This window comes from Mchenga conophoros, linkage group LG20 (assembly GCF_057382185.1).
Source record: "Mchenga conophoros isolate Kocher_MC1m ecotype Shallow Benthic linkage group LG20, M_conophoros_male_GT1.1, whole genome shotgun sequence".
In the NCBI taxonomy this organism is placed as follows: Eukaryota; Metazoa; Chordata; class Actinopteri; order Cichliformes; family Cichlidae; genus Mchenga; species Mchenga conophoros.
Genome location: NC_140545.1, coordinates 10,639,830 through 10,656,450, shown reverse-complemented (window position 1 = coordinate 10,656,450; position 16,621 = coordinate 10,639,830). Strand labels below are relative to the sequence as shown.

The following is a 16,621-nucleotide window of genomic DNA, read 5'->3' as shown; positions in this document are numbered from 1 at the left end:
GGAGGGATGTCGGAAAAAAACAAAACAAAAAAACAATTAGCCTGAATTAGGACTAGTTGTCATCATTTTTTTTCACATAGCCACGGTTTTTTCTATGGTCTGTTTTTGGGCCATTAATGTAGTTTGGTAACAGCATTATGCTTAAAAATGTTCATCTTTTACTGTTACCTGTTGTGGATCACAAAGTTTAAAACTACTTAAAAACACACACAAACACAACAAAGTAACTCCACCATGTGTCTATCCGGTCTTTAAGTGATGACGTGATCAATCCTACTTCTGGGCCCAAACTACTCTGCGTTTAATAAGGCTGTTGTGTTTTTAACATGTTTTAATGCTTTGTAACTTGTTCTATTTAATCTCAACAAGCCCCTTACAAAAAGTAAGTGATCACTGTCGGCCTCTCTCAGTTTTTATTACAACTATTCATTTTAAAGCTCAGTTTTTAAAACCTTACCATGTAACTACAGTCCAGGCAATGCAGCAGCACATTAATGACTAACCTGTATGTGGATGGATTATCTCAGTTGTTCTCTTGACTGAAGTTTGGTCCGTTTACAGCATCCTGCCATGCCACTGCATTTTTCCCTAACCATCGGGAAGCTACGGTGGCCCTGAGAGGCCAAACGGACTGCAACTTCAGAAAACACTTGCAAAACATTAACAGTGCAGTGAATCCTGCTTGTTCCGTAATATTCAGGACTGCAAACCGAGCAGCATCACTGACTTTCAGCCTGTTGTGTTTGTGGATATATGACTGACTTTAATTATCCACAAAATCATCAGATTCTCTGTAAGATTAAGGTCGACTATCTGGCGTATAAAGTAAAGGCTTTAAAACAAAGTAAATGCTGAAAGTACAAACATCGCTAATGTCACATAACTTTGCCGGCATGTGGCCAACAGTAATGTTCTAATGTTCCTCATTATTAAACATTAGCACATAAATAAGTGACATATTATTCAGAACTTACTTTTGAAAGTTTACTCTTTGGCCACTCCACTTCTTTGAAGTGTCTCCCAGTCCCAGTGCACTTGTTAGCATGTTTTGGTTCGTGCAACTGGTCCGTCCGGTTATTGTCTCCCCAGAAACATTTCTGTTGTATTTTTTTTCCTATTTCCGTTGTGTTGTGTGTGCTTTTGCAGCGTTTTTCTTTTTGCAGCATTTTTCTTTTTGCAAGTGTTTTTCTTTTTGCAGCATTTTTCTTTTTGCAAGTGTTTTTCTTTTTGCAGCATTTTTCTTTTTGCAAGTGTTTTCTGAAGTTGCAGTCCGTTTGGCCTCTCAGGGCCACCGTACCTTTGTTTGGCCTGCTAGAATGGTGCCCGGAGGCCACGCCCCCTCCCGTGACATCACGTCCCAAAGCCCTATAGACAATAACACCAAATTTAAAAGAAAGAAGAAGAAAAAAGAATGTTACTGTTACATTTTGTTATGACATCATTATGATGTCATAGTAGTGAATCTATAAGTAGGGGTAAGAATCCCAAACTTTCAGTCAGTTTATTTGCAACACTCAAGATTGCAGCATTCAAAGGTAAACCTGAGAAACATTTTAAAACAGTTGAACCTTTAACACAGTCACTTCATCAACACTCTAACATGTCTCAGAGTAAACACGGCAAAAGTCAACAAGCTTACGCTGGCTTTACTACAATGGACCACCAAAATCCAGAGCCAAATTCTGAAGAAACACATTTCCAGCTTCCACTCAAGAGGAAGCGAGGCCCGCATTATGCTGCACAGAATTGCAGAAGTCCCGACAGCTGCTCTCCACCAAGGAAAAAGAGACGAATCTGTGAAGAAAAAACTGTGTTGAAAAGACGATACAGTCAGATTTCAAAAGGCAGCAAAAACAACTCTGAGAGCTACTCTCCAGAGAGAAAGAGGATGAGAATAGACACTGAGAAAAAAGAAACAGCAGTGACTCCGAGCATCCAAAAAGGTTCTTCTTCAAGGACTATCCAACTCCAAGTTCAGAAAAAGAACAATATGAACTTGAGTGATACCAAAACCTCTCAAAACACACCAAAAGACAACAAGAGTCCAGAACAAGCAGCAGTGACACAGAGCATCCAGAAAAGTTATGCGCCAAGGACTTTCCAACAACTAGTTGAGAAAATGGACGTTACGACCTCGAGTGATACCATAACCTCTGAAAACACTCCAAAATACAACAAGAGGCCAGAACAAGCAGCAGTGACACAGAGCATCCAGAAAAGTTCTTCGTCAAGGACTATCCAACACGTAGTTGAGAAAATGGACGTTACGACCTCGAGTGATACCATAACCTCTGAAAACACTCCAAAATACAACAAGAGGCCAGAACAAGCAGCAGTGACACAGAGCATCCAGAAAAGTTCTTTGTCAAGGAATATCCGACACGTAGTTGAGAAAATTAACGTTACGACCTCGAGTGATACCATAACCTCTGAAAACACTCCAAAATACAACAAGAGGCCAGAACAAGCAGCAGTGACACAGAGCATCCAGAAAAGTTATGCGCCAAGGACTTTCCAACAACTAGTTGAGAAAATGGACGTTACGACCTCGAGTGATACCATAACCTCTGAAAACACTCCAAAATACAACAAGAGGCCAGAACAAGCAGCAGTGACACAGAGCATCCAGAAAAGTTATGCGCCAAGGACTTTCCAACAACTAGTTGAGAAAATGGACGTTACGACCTCGAGTGATACCATAACCTCTGAAAACACTCCAAAATACAACAAGAGGCCAGAACAAGCAGCAGTGACACAGAGCATCCAGAAAAGTTCTTCGTCAAGGACTATCCAACACGTAGTTGAGAAAATGGACAATATGACCTTGAGTGATACCAAAACCTCTGAAAACACACTGAAAGACAACAAGAGGCCAGAACAAGCAGCAGTGACACAGAGCATCCAGAAAAGTTCTTCGTCAAGGACTATCCAACAACTAGTTGAGAAAATGGACAATATGACCTTGAGTGATACCAAAACCTCTGAAAACACACTGAAAGACAACAAGAGGCCAGAACAATCAGTAGTGACACAGAGCATCCGAAAAAGTTTTCCGCCAAAGAATATCCAACACCTAGTTAAAACAATGAACGATATGACCTTGGGTGATACCAAAACATCTGAAAACACACTGAAAGACAACAAGAGGCCAGAACAATCAGTAGTGACACAGAGCATCCGAAAAAGTTTTCCGCCAAAGAATATCCAACACCTAGTTAAAACAATGAACGATATGACCTTGGGTGATACCAAAACATCTGAAAACACACTGAAAGACAACAAGAGGCCAGAACAATCAGTAGTGACACAGAGCATCCAAAAAAGTCCCTGGTCCAGGACTATCCGACTCCCAGGTCAGAAAACAAACGATACGGCCTTGAGCGATACCAACACCTGTGAAAACACACCGAAAAAGAAAGAGAGCCCAGAAGACCAGAGAGAAACAAACGTGTGGATCATTGGGTCCAGTTACATTAGACGAGCCAAGGGTGAAGCAAAAGAGATTTTCGGAGAAAATTTCGGACTTAATACCAAAGTCCAGTGGTTTGGCAAACGAGGAATGCGCTGGGGGGGAGTCCTTCCTTGTTTTTATAAGGAGCTATCCACACAGAGCCCACCTGACATACTGGTAATCCATGCTGGGGGCAATGATTTGGGACTCTTTTCTGCTTATGAACTTTCTTCTGTCATTGAGAAGGAATTGATGCAATTGCACACAGAGTTCCCCTCAATGACAATTGCATATTCATCCATCAATGAGCGTCAAGTGTGGATATATGGAAATCCAGGCGAAATCAATAAGGACAGGAAGACTGTGAATGCCAGCATTAGAAAGGCTGTCGACCGCTTCGATGGAGTGATTATTGAGCATCCGCACATCAGGTTTTTTGACAACTCCATTTTTTTACACAACGGAGTTCGTTTCTCCAAGAAAGGAAATGAACTGTTTCTGACAAGCATCCGCACGGCCATCCAGAAAAGTCTTCAGTCACGTCACTGAAAACTGACTTGAGACATTTCTTTCACAGTCCAGAAAACCATACGTTGTTCATTTTAGGCAATGTGAGCAACATATAGCTAACGTGTGCTCTCTTTTTTCTTTTCCTCTGCCTCTCACCCCCCAACCAGTCATGACAGATGGCTGCCCCTTTCTTAGCCTGGTTCTGTCAAAGGTTTCTCCCTTTTTATAAGGGAGTTTTTCCTTTCCACCGTTGCCCAGCGCTTGCTATTAAAGGAGATCATTCGATTGTTGGGGTTGATAGTTTAGAATCTAAACTAAACTAATAAACATAAAACATCAGGTGAGGGGTTCACATAGCATGGAGCACTACAAAAATTACAAATAAAAACATGTAATTGGTGGCAAATCAAAAATAAAATAAAAAAAATTGAAAAATATCTCTTACTGCTCTGTTTATTTCCTTAAATGAACACTTGTACTTTTTGTCATAGAAGAATAAGAATATTAATATAAATATGAACACCAAGGCGTTCCCAGGCCAGCCGAGAGATATAATCTCTCCAGCCTGTCTTGGGTCTGCCCCGGGGCCAAATGCCTGGTGGCACCCTTGCCTCCATGGGCACCTTAACTCATCACTTTTGGCGCAGAGAATGTATTTTATGAACTAATATTAGTAGGCTGAAGCCTTTTATTTGAGCTGTGATTGTTTTTGTTATTAAGATACATATTAATATGTTTTTTTAAGGATCAAGATGTGGGTTTGTTTTTCCAGCTTTGTTAACAGTTGTTTTTTCAGAGATCAGATGTCCTCACAGGACAACATATACAAAAATATGATTTTACAGAATATGATGCATTGGTGTGGATTAAACAGTGTAATAGTTTTGATATTTACCTTAAAGAGCAGTAACCTTAATCAATATTGCACAGATAGAGAAAATCAGCAAAGTTATTGGCTTTAGTTTTGATATTTTGCCAGTAAAACAGTTTTATGTCTCCTGAGGTCTTTTCATTGTTTTATTGTTTCTTTTGCTAAAGAAAAATATCCCTGCCATTCCTCATTGTTAGCTAATCATGAATCCATCACTGGATCACACCCAATTGCTAGCACAATAATCATGTTTAAGGTTGTGAGCTGGTGTCTGATTTGTGTTTTCGTTAAATTAAGGCATCATCTGCACAAATGAACCACTTCATCAGAAAACAGAAAACTAAGTGTCTGTCATGGTCCTGAGTCTGTGTTGCCTTATGCTTTTGTTCATTCCGAGTATGTATTCTGCTGTGATTTTGCCATTTGTTAGGTTTCTGTTCTTTACCTGCCTGCTCCCACTTCTGTGTTCCCTCTGTCTGTCCTCGGTGTTATTGTGTCTACTTATGAGTCCGCCTGTCAAGTTCAGTGCCCTGTCTGGTTCTCTGTCCTGTTTTATTCTGAAAGTTCATGTTTCATGTCAGTGTGTTCAGTTTTACCACTCCCCTGTCTCGTTAGCCTAATTTCTCCCAGCTGTGTCTCCCTCCCTCCTCCTCAATCACCATGCTAACCAGGTCTTCATCTATTGGAGATTGTTCTCCTGAGGAAAGACAATAAAGACAAAGCACAAATATAAATATCACACACGGAACGTATTACAGTTGTATAATATTGTTATATCATTTAGTAACATTACTGCATCCTATATTATCATTGCATTTGATGGCTCACCTGGTCTTGCTCCACAATTGGTGTTCCCCTTATTCTCATGCAAAGCTCTGTAGTGCCTAAGCATGGATGAGGTGTTGTTGTTATATCCCAGCTCCCTGGCACATAGCAAACACTTCACCTTGTACAAAAGTAAAGCCGCTTAACATAAATTGTATTGCACCATCATTATTATGAAAATACATCTTCTGTAGAAATTTACATACCTTGTTGGGAGGAATAAAATCAAAATGTTCCCACACAGGGGAGGACATCCTCCTCTTCTTAGCTGGCTCCATTCTCTCCTGACTTTCTCTCCTCACTCTCATAAACCTCCAAACTGTCTCCAAACTCTCACTAACCGCAACTCTCCATCAAACACCTACATTTTGAATGAAGTCTGAGGGGTTTATATTGCTGTCATATCTCGCGACAAAGTTCGAACCACTTCATGAACCAGTCACGTGGTACAGCCGGGCAGCGAGGCTTCGGACGTCATCATTTTCAGCTCTTCCCATAAATGAAGCAAGCCTCGATACGCGCATCGCGGAAACGCCCCCTCAATTACTCGACACAAGCTTCGAAGCCTCGATACAGAACGTCACATCACTAGTGTTTGGTTTAAGTTGAGTTCTTTAGGTTTCCCCAGTTTAGGTTTGTTTGCTCCCCGCTCTGCTCCTCCTGTTTTTGTCACCTTATCACCTCTGTAAATAAACATTCACTCGCACCCCAGCCAGTGCCTGCATTTTGGATCCTTTTCTCAATTCACCACACGACTGCTGCGCAGCCGTGAAAGTGTCTGATGCTAAAATACCACATATGTTCCCTCCTATAACAAAAATTAAAAACTAAGGATTGTTTACAGTATGATATTTTTTATCAGATATGTTCCCATTAGTTTGTGTAGGAATTATTAAACTGCATAGTGACAACCAAAAAACTGGTTCACTCACACCTTAGACCGATGTTGGACAACATGCCTTCCTCTAATGTTAAGTCAGTCTTTGCATTTTTTCCAGGTAACTCCCACAGGCATGACATGATGATTAAAGCTTGGATGTGTAATCTGTCGTGTGTATTATGTGCTCTCCAGCAAGATAAATTCATGTTTTTTATATAGTTTAACAAAACTGTTTGCAACATAGGGTACAGAGGCCTGTTGATTCAAACAGGTTTGTTTAGATGCACCTTTTTTGAGTGCATGTTTTGTATGATAAGTTTTAATCTAAATAAACACTTTAATTAGTAGCTTTAAATAACAGTCATCATACCCTGCAGAATTAGAGACGGAGCAGCCGGGCTATGTAAAAAGCATCCAAAATGCCGAAAAAGATAAAAAGATTGCATACCTGGAAAGTAAGGTCGCTGACCTGGAACAATACTCCAGGATAAACGACGTCATCATCACTGGGCTCCATATTAAACCCCGGTCATACGCTCAGGCGGTGACCGCTGACAGCAACGAGGAACCTGGAGAGCTTGACATTAGCTCCACGGAACAACAGGTGGCTGCTTTCCTGCGGTCCAAAGGGATTGCCCTGGACTGTAACTCTGTCGAAGCATGCCACCCTCTTCCCAGGAGGAACGGCAACATACCGGCTATTATATTAAGGTTTGTAAATCGAAAGCACAAGATTACGCTGCTGAAACAAGGAAGAAAATTAAAAGGATCTAATGTCTTTATCAATGAACATCTAACCAAACACAACGCTGAAATAGCCAAAAAAGCGCGACACCTTAAGAAGCTGGGAAAAATCCAAGGCACTTGGACGACGAACTGCAAAATATTCATTAAACTAAACGGATCACCAGAGGAAGCCAAAGTTCTGACCATTAAAAATATGGCGGATCTCGAAAAATATCAGTGAGCAACACGATCTGGACGGCAAACAAGGTAACAGACAACCACACACTCACTTATGACACACACTGGAAGGAAGAACTCAGATACATCTGGAAGAATCAGCTGCATCAGTCAGACAGTTGCAGAATATGATCAATTGGAACTGAAAACATTTAACTATATGGATCACAATACACACGACTTGGAATATGAAATAGATCCAGACAACAACTTTTTCTCATCTAACAATAACAATTGCTGCTACTATACAAATAAAGACTACAATCAGAGGATTAAAACTGAGAATAAATTATCAATTATCCACTTTAACTGTAGAAGTCTCTATGCTAATTTTAGTCATATCAAAGAATATCTTAACCAGTTTTCACATCCATTTAGTGTCATTGCCTTATCAGAAACTTGGATCAATATGGAAAAAGGAACAGACTTTGAACTGGAGGGTTATGAATTCACATTTATAACTAGGCGAAACAAAGGAGGAGGAGGAGTGGCCTTGTATGTGGACAAATCCTTGAAATTTAATGTGGTGGAAAAGATGACGATGGTGATTGATAATGTACTAGAATGTATTACAGTTGAAATTTGTAAAGAAAAAAGTAAAAATGTAATCATTAGCTGTATATACAGAGCTCCAGGTAGTAGTATTGAGACATTTAAAGACTGGATAGAAGAAACATTTATTGAAATAGCTCGCAAAAAAGTTTTCATTTGTGGAGACTTCAATATTGATTTGCTAAACCCAAATAAACATAAAACCACTGAGGTTTTTTTTTTTTTTAAATCCAACCTCACCTCTTCATTTGTGTGCAGGACGGCCAGTAGCTGGTCCTGCGGGGAGAGCAGAGCGCCTTCTTTCTGCAGAGAGAGACGAGGCAGGAGGCCACATTTCTGGTAGTAACGCTGAGCTGCCTGCTCACACAGCCACGACACAGAGCAGGAGTTGGCCTCACTGGGATGCAGAGCAATGACCGGTGATTAAACAGAAATTAAAAACAAAACAAAACAACAACAAAAAAAACACTATACCAATCAGATTGGGATTTATTTTTATGTACTGCTCAAACTTAAAACTTTTCACCGACCTTTGTGGAACTGGGATCAGGAAGACGTCTTCCTGAACCCGGACCCTCATTCTGATTGGTGGAGGAAGTGACGTGGGCATAGGAGCAACCAAAGTTTGAGTTGGAGGCTAGAGTAAACAAAATAAAACATTCAAGCACTGTTAAAACATCTGTATTTAATGTCGTCAACTCTTTGTAGAAAGACAAAGCAGAGTCTGTGGAGGGATCAGAAAGTCTAAACATCAGGAAAGTAAAAGTTTGTCAGGTGATGCTACAAAACACCAAGGTATAACTATATATAAGATCCGAAATGGGCGATGTCATCTTTTACTCCTGGACAAAGCCCACGGCATCCAGGCTGCAGAAATATGTAAAAACAGCTCGCCCGTTTTGATCAGCTCGCGCTCATTTACTTCCACATTCATCACTGTTCAAAATGAATCAGAAATGAAGACACATCATCTTCAAGTTATATCCCCTAGTGACACTGAATTATAGTTATTCTCTCACTGAGTGTGCATTTCCTGAATAATTCATGTGTAGTCTCACTCTGACTATCACCTTTTCACACTTGGAGTGACTTATTCACAATCACTGTGTTGTGTGTATTTCCTTAGTTAGTGTTACTCCATCCGTAACTAACAAACAGCAAAAGAGCATTCCACTTCTGACCTAAGCATGGATAAGGAGAGGTGGGGGCGGTGTGTCTGATCTCCAATCGTCATCATCTGCATCCCCAAGCTGTTCTTTCTCTGAGAGAGGCCTCTACTGGACAGGGAGGAAACTGCAGATCCTGAAAGAAAAAGGGCACAACAAGCTAGAAAAGTGGGAAAAGCACGAAAAAGAAAAACCAAACAAACCCAGTCTAATCTGCAGGCCGTGTCCGAGTTCAAATACTTGTTTTGAATTCCAGCTGCAGAAGATAAGGCAGTTTCCTCTACTCTTGGCCCAGATGAGTGTGGTAAAAAGCAAACTTACAAATCAGATGTCCTTGCAGAGCCTTAACTCCATCCTGTACATCCGATATGGACTGAAGCTGTCTGGTGAGGCTTGCTATGAACACCAGCTGCCTGATAATGTTGATGACCCACTCTTTCTGTGAGCCAGCACAGCCTGTGTGTGTGGAGGGATGTCGGAAAAAAACAAAACAAAAAAACAAAAAAACAATTAGCCTGAATTAGGACTAGTTGTCATCATTTTTTTTCACATAGCCACGGTTTTTTCTATGGTCTGTTTTTGGGCCATTAATGTAGTTTGGTAACAGCATTATGCTTAAAAATGTTCATCTTTTACTGTTACCTGTTGTGGATCACAAAGTTTAAAACTACTTAAAAACACACACAAGCACAACAAAGTAACTCCACCATGTGTCTATCCGGTCTTTAAGTGATGACGTGATCAATCCTACTTCTGGGCCCAAACTACTCTGCGTTTAATAAGGCTGTTGTGTTTTTAACATGTTTTAATGCTTTGTAACTTGTTCTATTTAATCTCAACAAGCCCCTTACAAAAAGTAAGTGATCACTGTCGGCCTCTCTCAGTTTTTATTACAACTATTCATTTTAAAGCTCAGTTTTTAAAACCTTACCATGTAACTACAGCCCAGGCAATGCAGCAGCACATTAATGACTAACCTGTATGTGGATGGATTATCTCAGTTGTTCTCTTGACTGAAGTTTGGTCCGTTTACAGCATCCTGCCATGCCACTGCATTTGTCCCTAACCATCGGGAACCCTCACCTTAATTCTTATCCAGTGGAAAAAAGTTCCCCTTCATCACTGTGTTAATGTTATGCTAACATAGCTGTTTCGCTAGTCACATAGCACATCACTATATACCAGCTAGCCAAACTTCAGTAACCCTACAAACATCACTGCTGCTTACTTTCCTGTCTTCATGTATGTCAGAAGTGATAGCAGAGCTGTGCCTTTTAATTTGTTTTAGAAATCCCTCAGTCAGAACCTGGTATATTATATTTAGACGGAAACTAGCGAGCTAACTCTCTGCTAACTTCTAACTTCAGACAGATTTTTAACTCTCAGTGATCATTTGACTTTGGGACCTGCAGTGTAGTTTGGGTCCAGACATGCTAATGACCAGACTTAAAGACCAAATTTCGGGTCACTTTTGCTGGTCCCAAGCCCCAATAAAGAAGCTAGCTTGAAGCTTGACATAAAAAACAATAATTGCTAAGAAAAGTGTAATTTGTAGTTCTAAATATATTCTAAATGCATTTAGATCGTTTTTACTCACTTTATGTCTCTTCCACGATGTTACGTCTCTCTCCTATGTTGGTTACAATTACATAAGCACTTAGCAGGACAGTGGAAAAACCCAGGGCCACAGTGATACTGAGAATTCCACGGTGTTCACTGTCTTCAGCAACCTTACGAGGGCCGGTTGAACGGCTACAGTCTTATCATACACGTGCAGTGTTCCTACAAGCCATAAGGTTACCTTGAGTGAGGAAGATGATGATTGAATGTCCGTCTGAGTCCATAGGTTGAGGTGCAAGCACATTTCTCCCATTCTCCACAGAGGGCAGTGGCGCATAGGTGTGACGTCACTAACACTTAAGTTGCCTTAGAGTGATAGCAGAAAATTGTGAGCGTTACACTTGTATGCAGCTTGACGTAGGCACACATTGGCAGGGATGTGGTTGGAACGGCTGACTAGATAAGGCCTGGTGTCCAGCTAATGAAAAAGAGCCGAAAATTGGGGTGCGGCTGCGCAGGTGTGCACTTTAAATATAGCACTTTTGCCCTGTCATTCCGGGCCGCCGAGTGGCTCATGGGAACGTGACAGGCCCTATGGCAGAGATTGAGGACAGAGGGCAGTGGTTCGAATCCCATGCGGACCATATGCTGGGGACACAAAAAAAAAAAAAAAAAAAAAAAAAAATCCCTGGCTCTGAAATTCACTTGCTACGCTTGCTAGAAGCCTACAGGCGAGCCTACAGAATGGGCTCTCTCTGCCTTTTTTTTTTTTTTTTTACCCCTGTCTCAAAATCTCTTCCATCAATCAATATTGGTTGTTATGGTTGCTATGGACGCCAAACACACCATGCATTGTCGCTTTCTCAATCTCTTCTTCATGTCCGAACAAACGCTCAATTTTGCCTTCATTAACACAAATTATACATCAAAATGTAGGTATTTTTCTTGCCTTTAACAAAATGGCACTGTCATTATTGTAGGAGTTGCCGTTTTCTCGCAAATGGCCTCGAAGCAACACAGTTAAAAAATGTCCACATTCAAAGTCTATGGAGACTTGAGTGAAAATGACAGCTGAAATTCTGTAACAGAGGCGTTTTCAACTCCTCATATCTCCTAGATGTATTTTTCTTTAGAGACCTGAAAACCGCCTTGATTTTTTTTCCCTTTTTTATTAAAGCCTGCTGATTGTTACAGTGAAAGAATGATGTCGACAGTCCGTGTACTTTTGGAGTTACAGAACATTTTGTAAGACGAAGAAACGGCAGTTTTCACCTCTCAGTTGTGGTAAACGCTTGAAATATATTATAGGGCAGGCCGCGGCGTAGAGAACGCGCTTTGGGAGCGAGAGACCCAGGTTGAAATCTAGCCAGTGGCAGTATCTAATATCGTTCCCTAATTCACTTTATAATTACAAATTCTCAACACTTGAACATTCCCACGTGTGTTCTGATCAAAACAGTGCAAGAATGAGCTCTTTAGCTTTTGATTTACAACTTATCCACATTTCTTTGCGGACACTCCTGCATGTCACAAATACATTGCACAAAGCGCATCTGTGGCTGTGTACCATTCGTGGTGCGTTGGCTCCCTCTACTGGTACGCGCCTCATTCAAATGTCGCCACACATGTAAAATTGCAGGGTGTCTTTACACTGTCATAGCTCCTAGATAGATTTCTTCAGAGCTGAAAATCGCTGTGATTATTCACCATAGCCTGCTTTGTCTTACAGTGAAAGAACGATGTCAACGTATAGCATCGTTGGTTACTTTAATTATGTTTGTTTTTTTAAATCAAATCCTACAAAACAGGACCATTGTGACACAAAACCTCTCACACACTAACACAAACTCTTTATACAGATACAGAGCTTTACATGTATAAATAAGGCAGACAAAAATGCATAAAACACAAGCTATCCACAGACTGTCGGTGGACGCCATGTCACTTTATTTTGTTTTTATCTTGTTTCTTTTTGGTGTAGCCTCATTAAACAAAATGTTTATAAAAATGACCACTTTTATTATGAATTATTAGGAAATTAATAATTCATTATTAATTATTTATTATGAACACACCTGCCACCCTCAAGTAGAGGTGGCAGAGAGGAGGCACTTGGAGTTTCGGTCGAGAAAGTGTCCGTGTGACTGAGTCCTGTCCCAGCTCTGCTTCAAGGTCTGTCGGTCCAGCTTGTTGAGGGTCTGAGAGCAAAGACGGATATCCTGGACCAGCTCTGACAAACTGTCCAGGTCTTGACTCTCCCAGGGGCCAGAGACCTGACAACCTGCAGGTTAAGCAACAAAGAATCATTTTATTTCATATCCATAATTTCCATTTTCCCCCCTATAAATATTTGACATCCAAATGTAGCCTGTTAGCTAGCATTCAGCAATGTTTTCTGCTCCATAAAATGGAAAATTAATTCACAGCTAATCTTTTTTTTAAATCTTTAAACCACACTTCTATATTGTAATGTCTGTGTGTGTAATCATCATGTAACACCTCTGTGCATACATACTAAATGTTCAAACTTAGAAATGCGTCAAAAGGAAACGCACTGATAGCAAGAAAGAAACTGTTGCCAAGTACAACTTTGCACAGGTGATAAAAACATCAAAGAAATCCAAATTGTGAATTAGTGTGAAACGGTGAATCTAAGAATAGCTTTAGAAAAAAAAAGGAACTCCATGGAGTATCTCCAAGTTCAGACATACCTTCGAGGTTTAGAAGTGTCAGTGGTCGACGGGCCTCTCTGACAGACGCCAGGATGTTGTGAAGTCCCACTGATGTAACAGACGGATTTCCTGACAGATTCAGACTCACCAGTGTGGGACACGACGAGAGGCACCTGTGAAATAATAAGAAAAAGTCCAACAGGCCAGTAAAGAGTGACAATTTAAACAAAGGCAAAGCCCCACTAACATGAGTAATAACTGAGCCGTAGAAATGACGCCCTCACACACACACACACACACCTCGCCAAGGTAGCTACACTGCTGTCTGTCAGCCCATTTGCAGCCAGGCTGAGGTGGGTCAGAGAGCACTCGTCCTGCAAAAACACAAAAGTCTTAACCTGATTGCACAATTATATCTTTCGACAATAAATGACATTGCATGATTTTTGCGTGCACACCTGTGACAGGACTTTGGCGAGGTGTTCCAGTGCCGGGTAATCAGCAGGCCCTCTGCAGACAGCTGACAGGTCCACGTGTGTGAGGCAGTGGAGGGGCAGAGTCTTTAACACCAGCTCAAAGCCGGTGGAGCCCAGGGGATTGAGGGACAGGCACACTGCTTTCAAATGGCCTGTGCCTGAACGTTCAGAAGATGTAAAGTTAGTTGCAGTTTTGCTTATGGATGGGAGTTCAGTGAAGCTTAAGGCTTCAGTCAGCTGCTTGTTAGAGAGTCACCTGTGAGCGCGCTGGCTAGCAGCAGTCGATGCTGCTGAAGGAAATGAGCAGTGAGACCTGCAGAGACCGCTTGGCTAGCACAGGGCAGCAGGACAGCAGACAGGACAGAGACTCAGACACGCCGTCCCCCAGTGGGTTCATACTGAGGTCCAGCTCCTCCAGGCACTTTGAGTGGAAACGAGCAGAAAAAGCAAATGATCACGAGAGCCAATTCTCTCTGACAGATATCATTGATATGAATCAGGTTAGCTTGTTATTAAGATCTAAGGTAGTTATTAAGACCAGAGGTACTTAAATACAGGTTAGATGGTAAACCTGGAGCTGCCACTATTGGCTAGCTGAGGCCCTTACCGGGAATGCAGGTGCACTCTGTCCCTTTAAAGCATTTACAGCCTTCTCCAGGCCGTCCCCTGTAATGCAGTTGGCAGAAATGTCCAGCAGCTGCAGACGAGGCATGGTGAGCGTTGTGGCAATCAGCTCAGGGAGAAGGTCGTCAGACATACGGTTTCCAGAAATTCGCAGCTCCGTGAGGCTGGCCTGAAGTTTTAGGGCACGGAGGAGCGGGCTGAGGGAAGAGGCGGCCAAACCGAGACATTTGGAGTCCTGACACGGAGGAACCCCGGTCCCGAACCTCACATAGCCGGGAGACACGCTTGTTCTCATCTACAGGTAGAAAGAGATGGTACTTCATAACAGAATACAAGAATGCACATGTGTCCGTTTTATAATGCATTTCCTCTGTGTTGCTCACCCACTGCTAGACTTTGACAGGCCTTCTTGTATCGCTCAGGGAGAGGAGGGAGATCCCCACGAGCAAACGTCAGCCAGAACCCACAACACAAACCCATCAGTTATCCTGCACTGGTGCGGGAAAGTGAAGCCAAGGATTCAATCCCAAAAACTGTGATTCCTTCAGTGTCTTCTGGAAGCTGGCTCCAAAAGCAAGTCAGCATCCAGTCTGGTAATAGAAATGGTTCTAATCTTTACAGTTTCTCAGATTGTAGTTTCTCAGGCAGCTTGTTAACATAATCAGCCCTTCACCTTCTTACCAGAATCATACAGTCTAAAACCTGCACGCCTCATCTGGGTAAGAAAGATGAAGTCATTGTGGAAGGACCTAGAACCTCCATTCCTTCTATCAGTGATTTAATGAAAAGACCTCTGTGTCTATGAGAAAGTCTATTTTATGAATTTGGGCCATACTTTGCCTAAGAAAAGGAGTATGCTCACTGGCTGACATGCAAGCTGTTTCACAGTCATAGCCGTCCTCTTGTCACTGTGGGTTGTTTTGTTTTTTTTAAATCCAAGATAGCAACGGTGACAACATTTGTCTTAAACACTCGTGATCAGACTTCATCAACCAATCATGGTAGTCTTCAGCATCTTTTAAATTGTCTGTGGTCCAAGTATGGTCACTTCTGGCTCTCCTCAGTGTCACCTCACCTCTTCATTTGTGTGCAGGACGGCCAGTAGCTGGTCCTGCGGGGAGAGCAGAGCGCCTTCTTTCTGCAGAGAGAGACGAGGCAGGAGGCCACATTTCTGGTAGTAACGCTGAGCTGCCTGCTCACACAGCCACGACACAGAGCAGGAGTTGGCCTCACTGGGATGCAGAGCAATGACCGGCGATTAAACAGAAATTAAAAACAAAACAACAACAACAACAAAAAAACACTATACCAATCAGATTGGGATTTATTTTTATGTACTGCTCAAACTTAAAACTTTTCACCGACCTTTGTGGAACTGGGATCAGGAAGACGTCTTCCTGAACCCGGACCCTCATTCTGATTGGTGGAGGAAGTGACGTGGGCATAGGAGCAACCAAAGTTTGAGTTGGAGGCTAGAGTAAACAAAATAAAACATTCAAGCACTGTTAAAACATCTGTATTTAATGTCGTCAACTCTTTGTAGAAAGACAAAGCAGAGTCTGTGGAGGGATCAGAAAGTCTAAACATCAGGAAAGTAAAAGTTTGTCAGGTGATGCTACAAAACACCAAGGTATAACTATATATAAGATCCGAAATGGGCGATGTCATCTTTTACTCGTGGACAAAGCCCACGGCATCCAGGCTGCAGAAATATGTAAAAACAGCTCGCCCGTTTTGATCAGCTCGCGCTCATTTACTTCCACATTCATCACTGTTCAAAATGAATCAGAAATGAAGACACATCATCTTCAAGTTATATCCCCTAGTGACACTGAATTATAGTTATTCTCTCACTGAGTGTGCATTTCCTGAATAATTCATGTGTAGTCTCACTCTGACTATCACCTTTTCACACTTGGAGTGACTTATTCACAATCACTGTGTTGTGTGTATTTCCTTAGTTAGTGTTACTCCATCCGTAACTAACAAACAGCAAAAGAGCATTCCACTTCTGACCTAAGCATGGATAAGGAGAGGTGGGGGCGGTGTGTCTGATCTCCAATCGTCATCA

General features: G+C 41.7%; 1 protein-coding gene and 1 pseudogene across 1 annotated transcript; one reads left to right on the top strand and one right to left on the bottom strand.

The window, feature by feature from the left end:
• The first annotated feature begins 2,648 nt into the window (after positions 1-2,648).
• Positions 2,649-4,384, top strand: LOC146550408 (uncharacterized). The gene has a single exon (XM_085260005.1). The coding sequence runs from the start codon at positions 2,672-2,674 to the stop codon at positions 3,998-4,000; it is 1,329 nt and encodes a 442-aa protein (XP_085116131.1). The 5' UTR covers positions 2,649-2,671; the 3' UTR covers positions 4,001-4,384.
• An 8,144-nt stretch (positions 4,385-12,528) lies between these two features.
• On the bottom strand, positions 12,529-15,995 carry LOC146550407 (tonsoku-like protein; annotated as a pseudogene).
• Positions 15,996-16,621: the final 626 nt, after the last annotated feature.

Coding starts and splice junctions, on each gene's coding strand:
- LOC146550408 (XM_085260005.1), top strand. CDS start 2,672: ATGGACGTTACGACCTCGAGTGATACCATAACCTCTGAAAACACTCCA.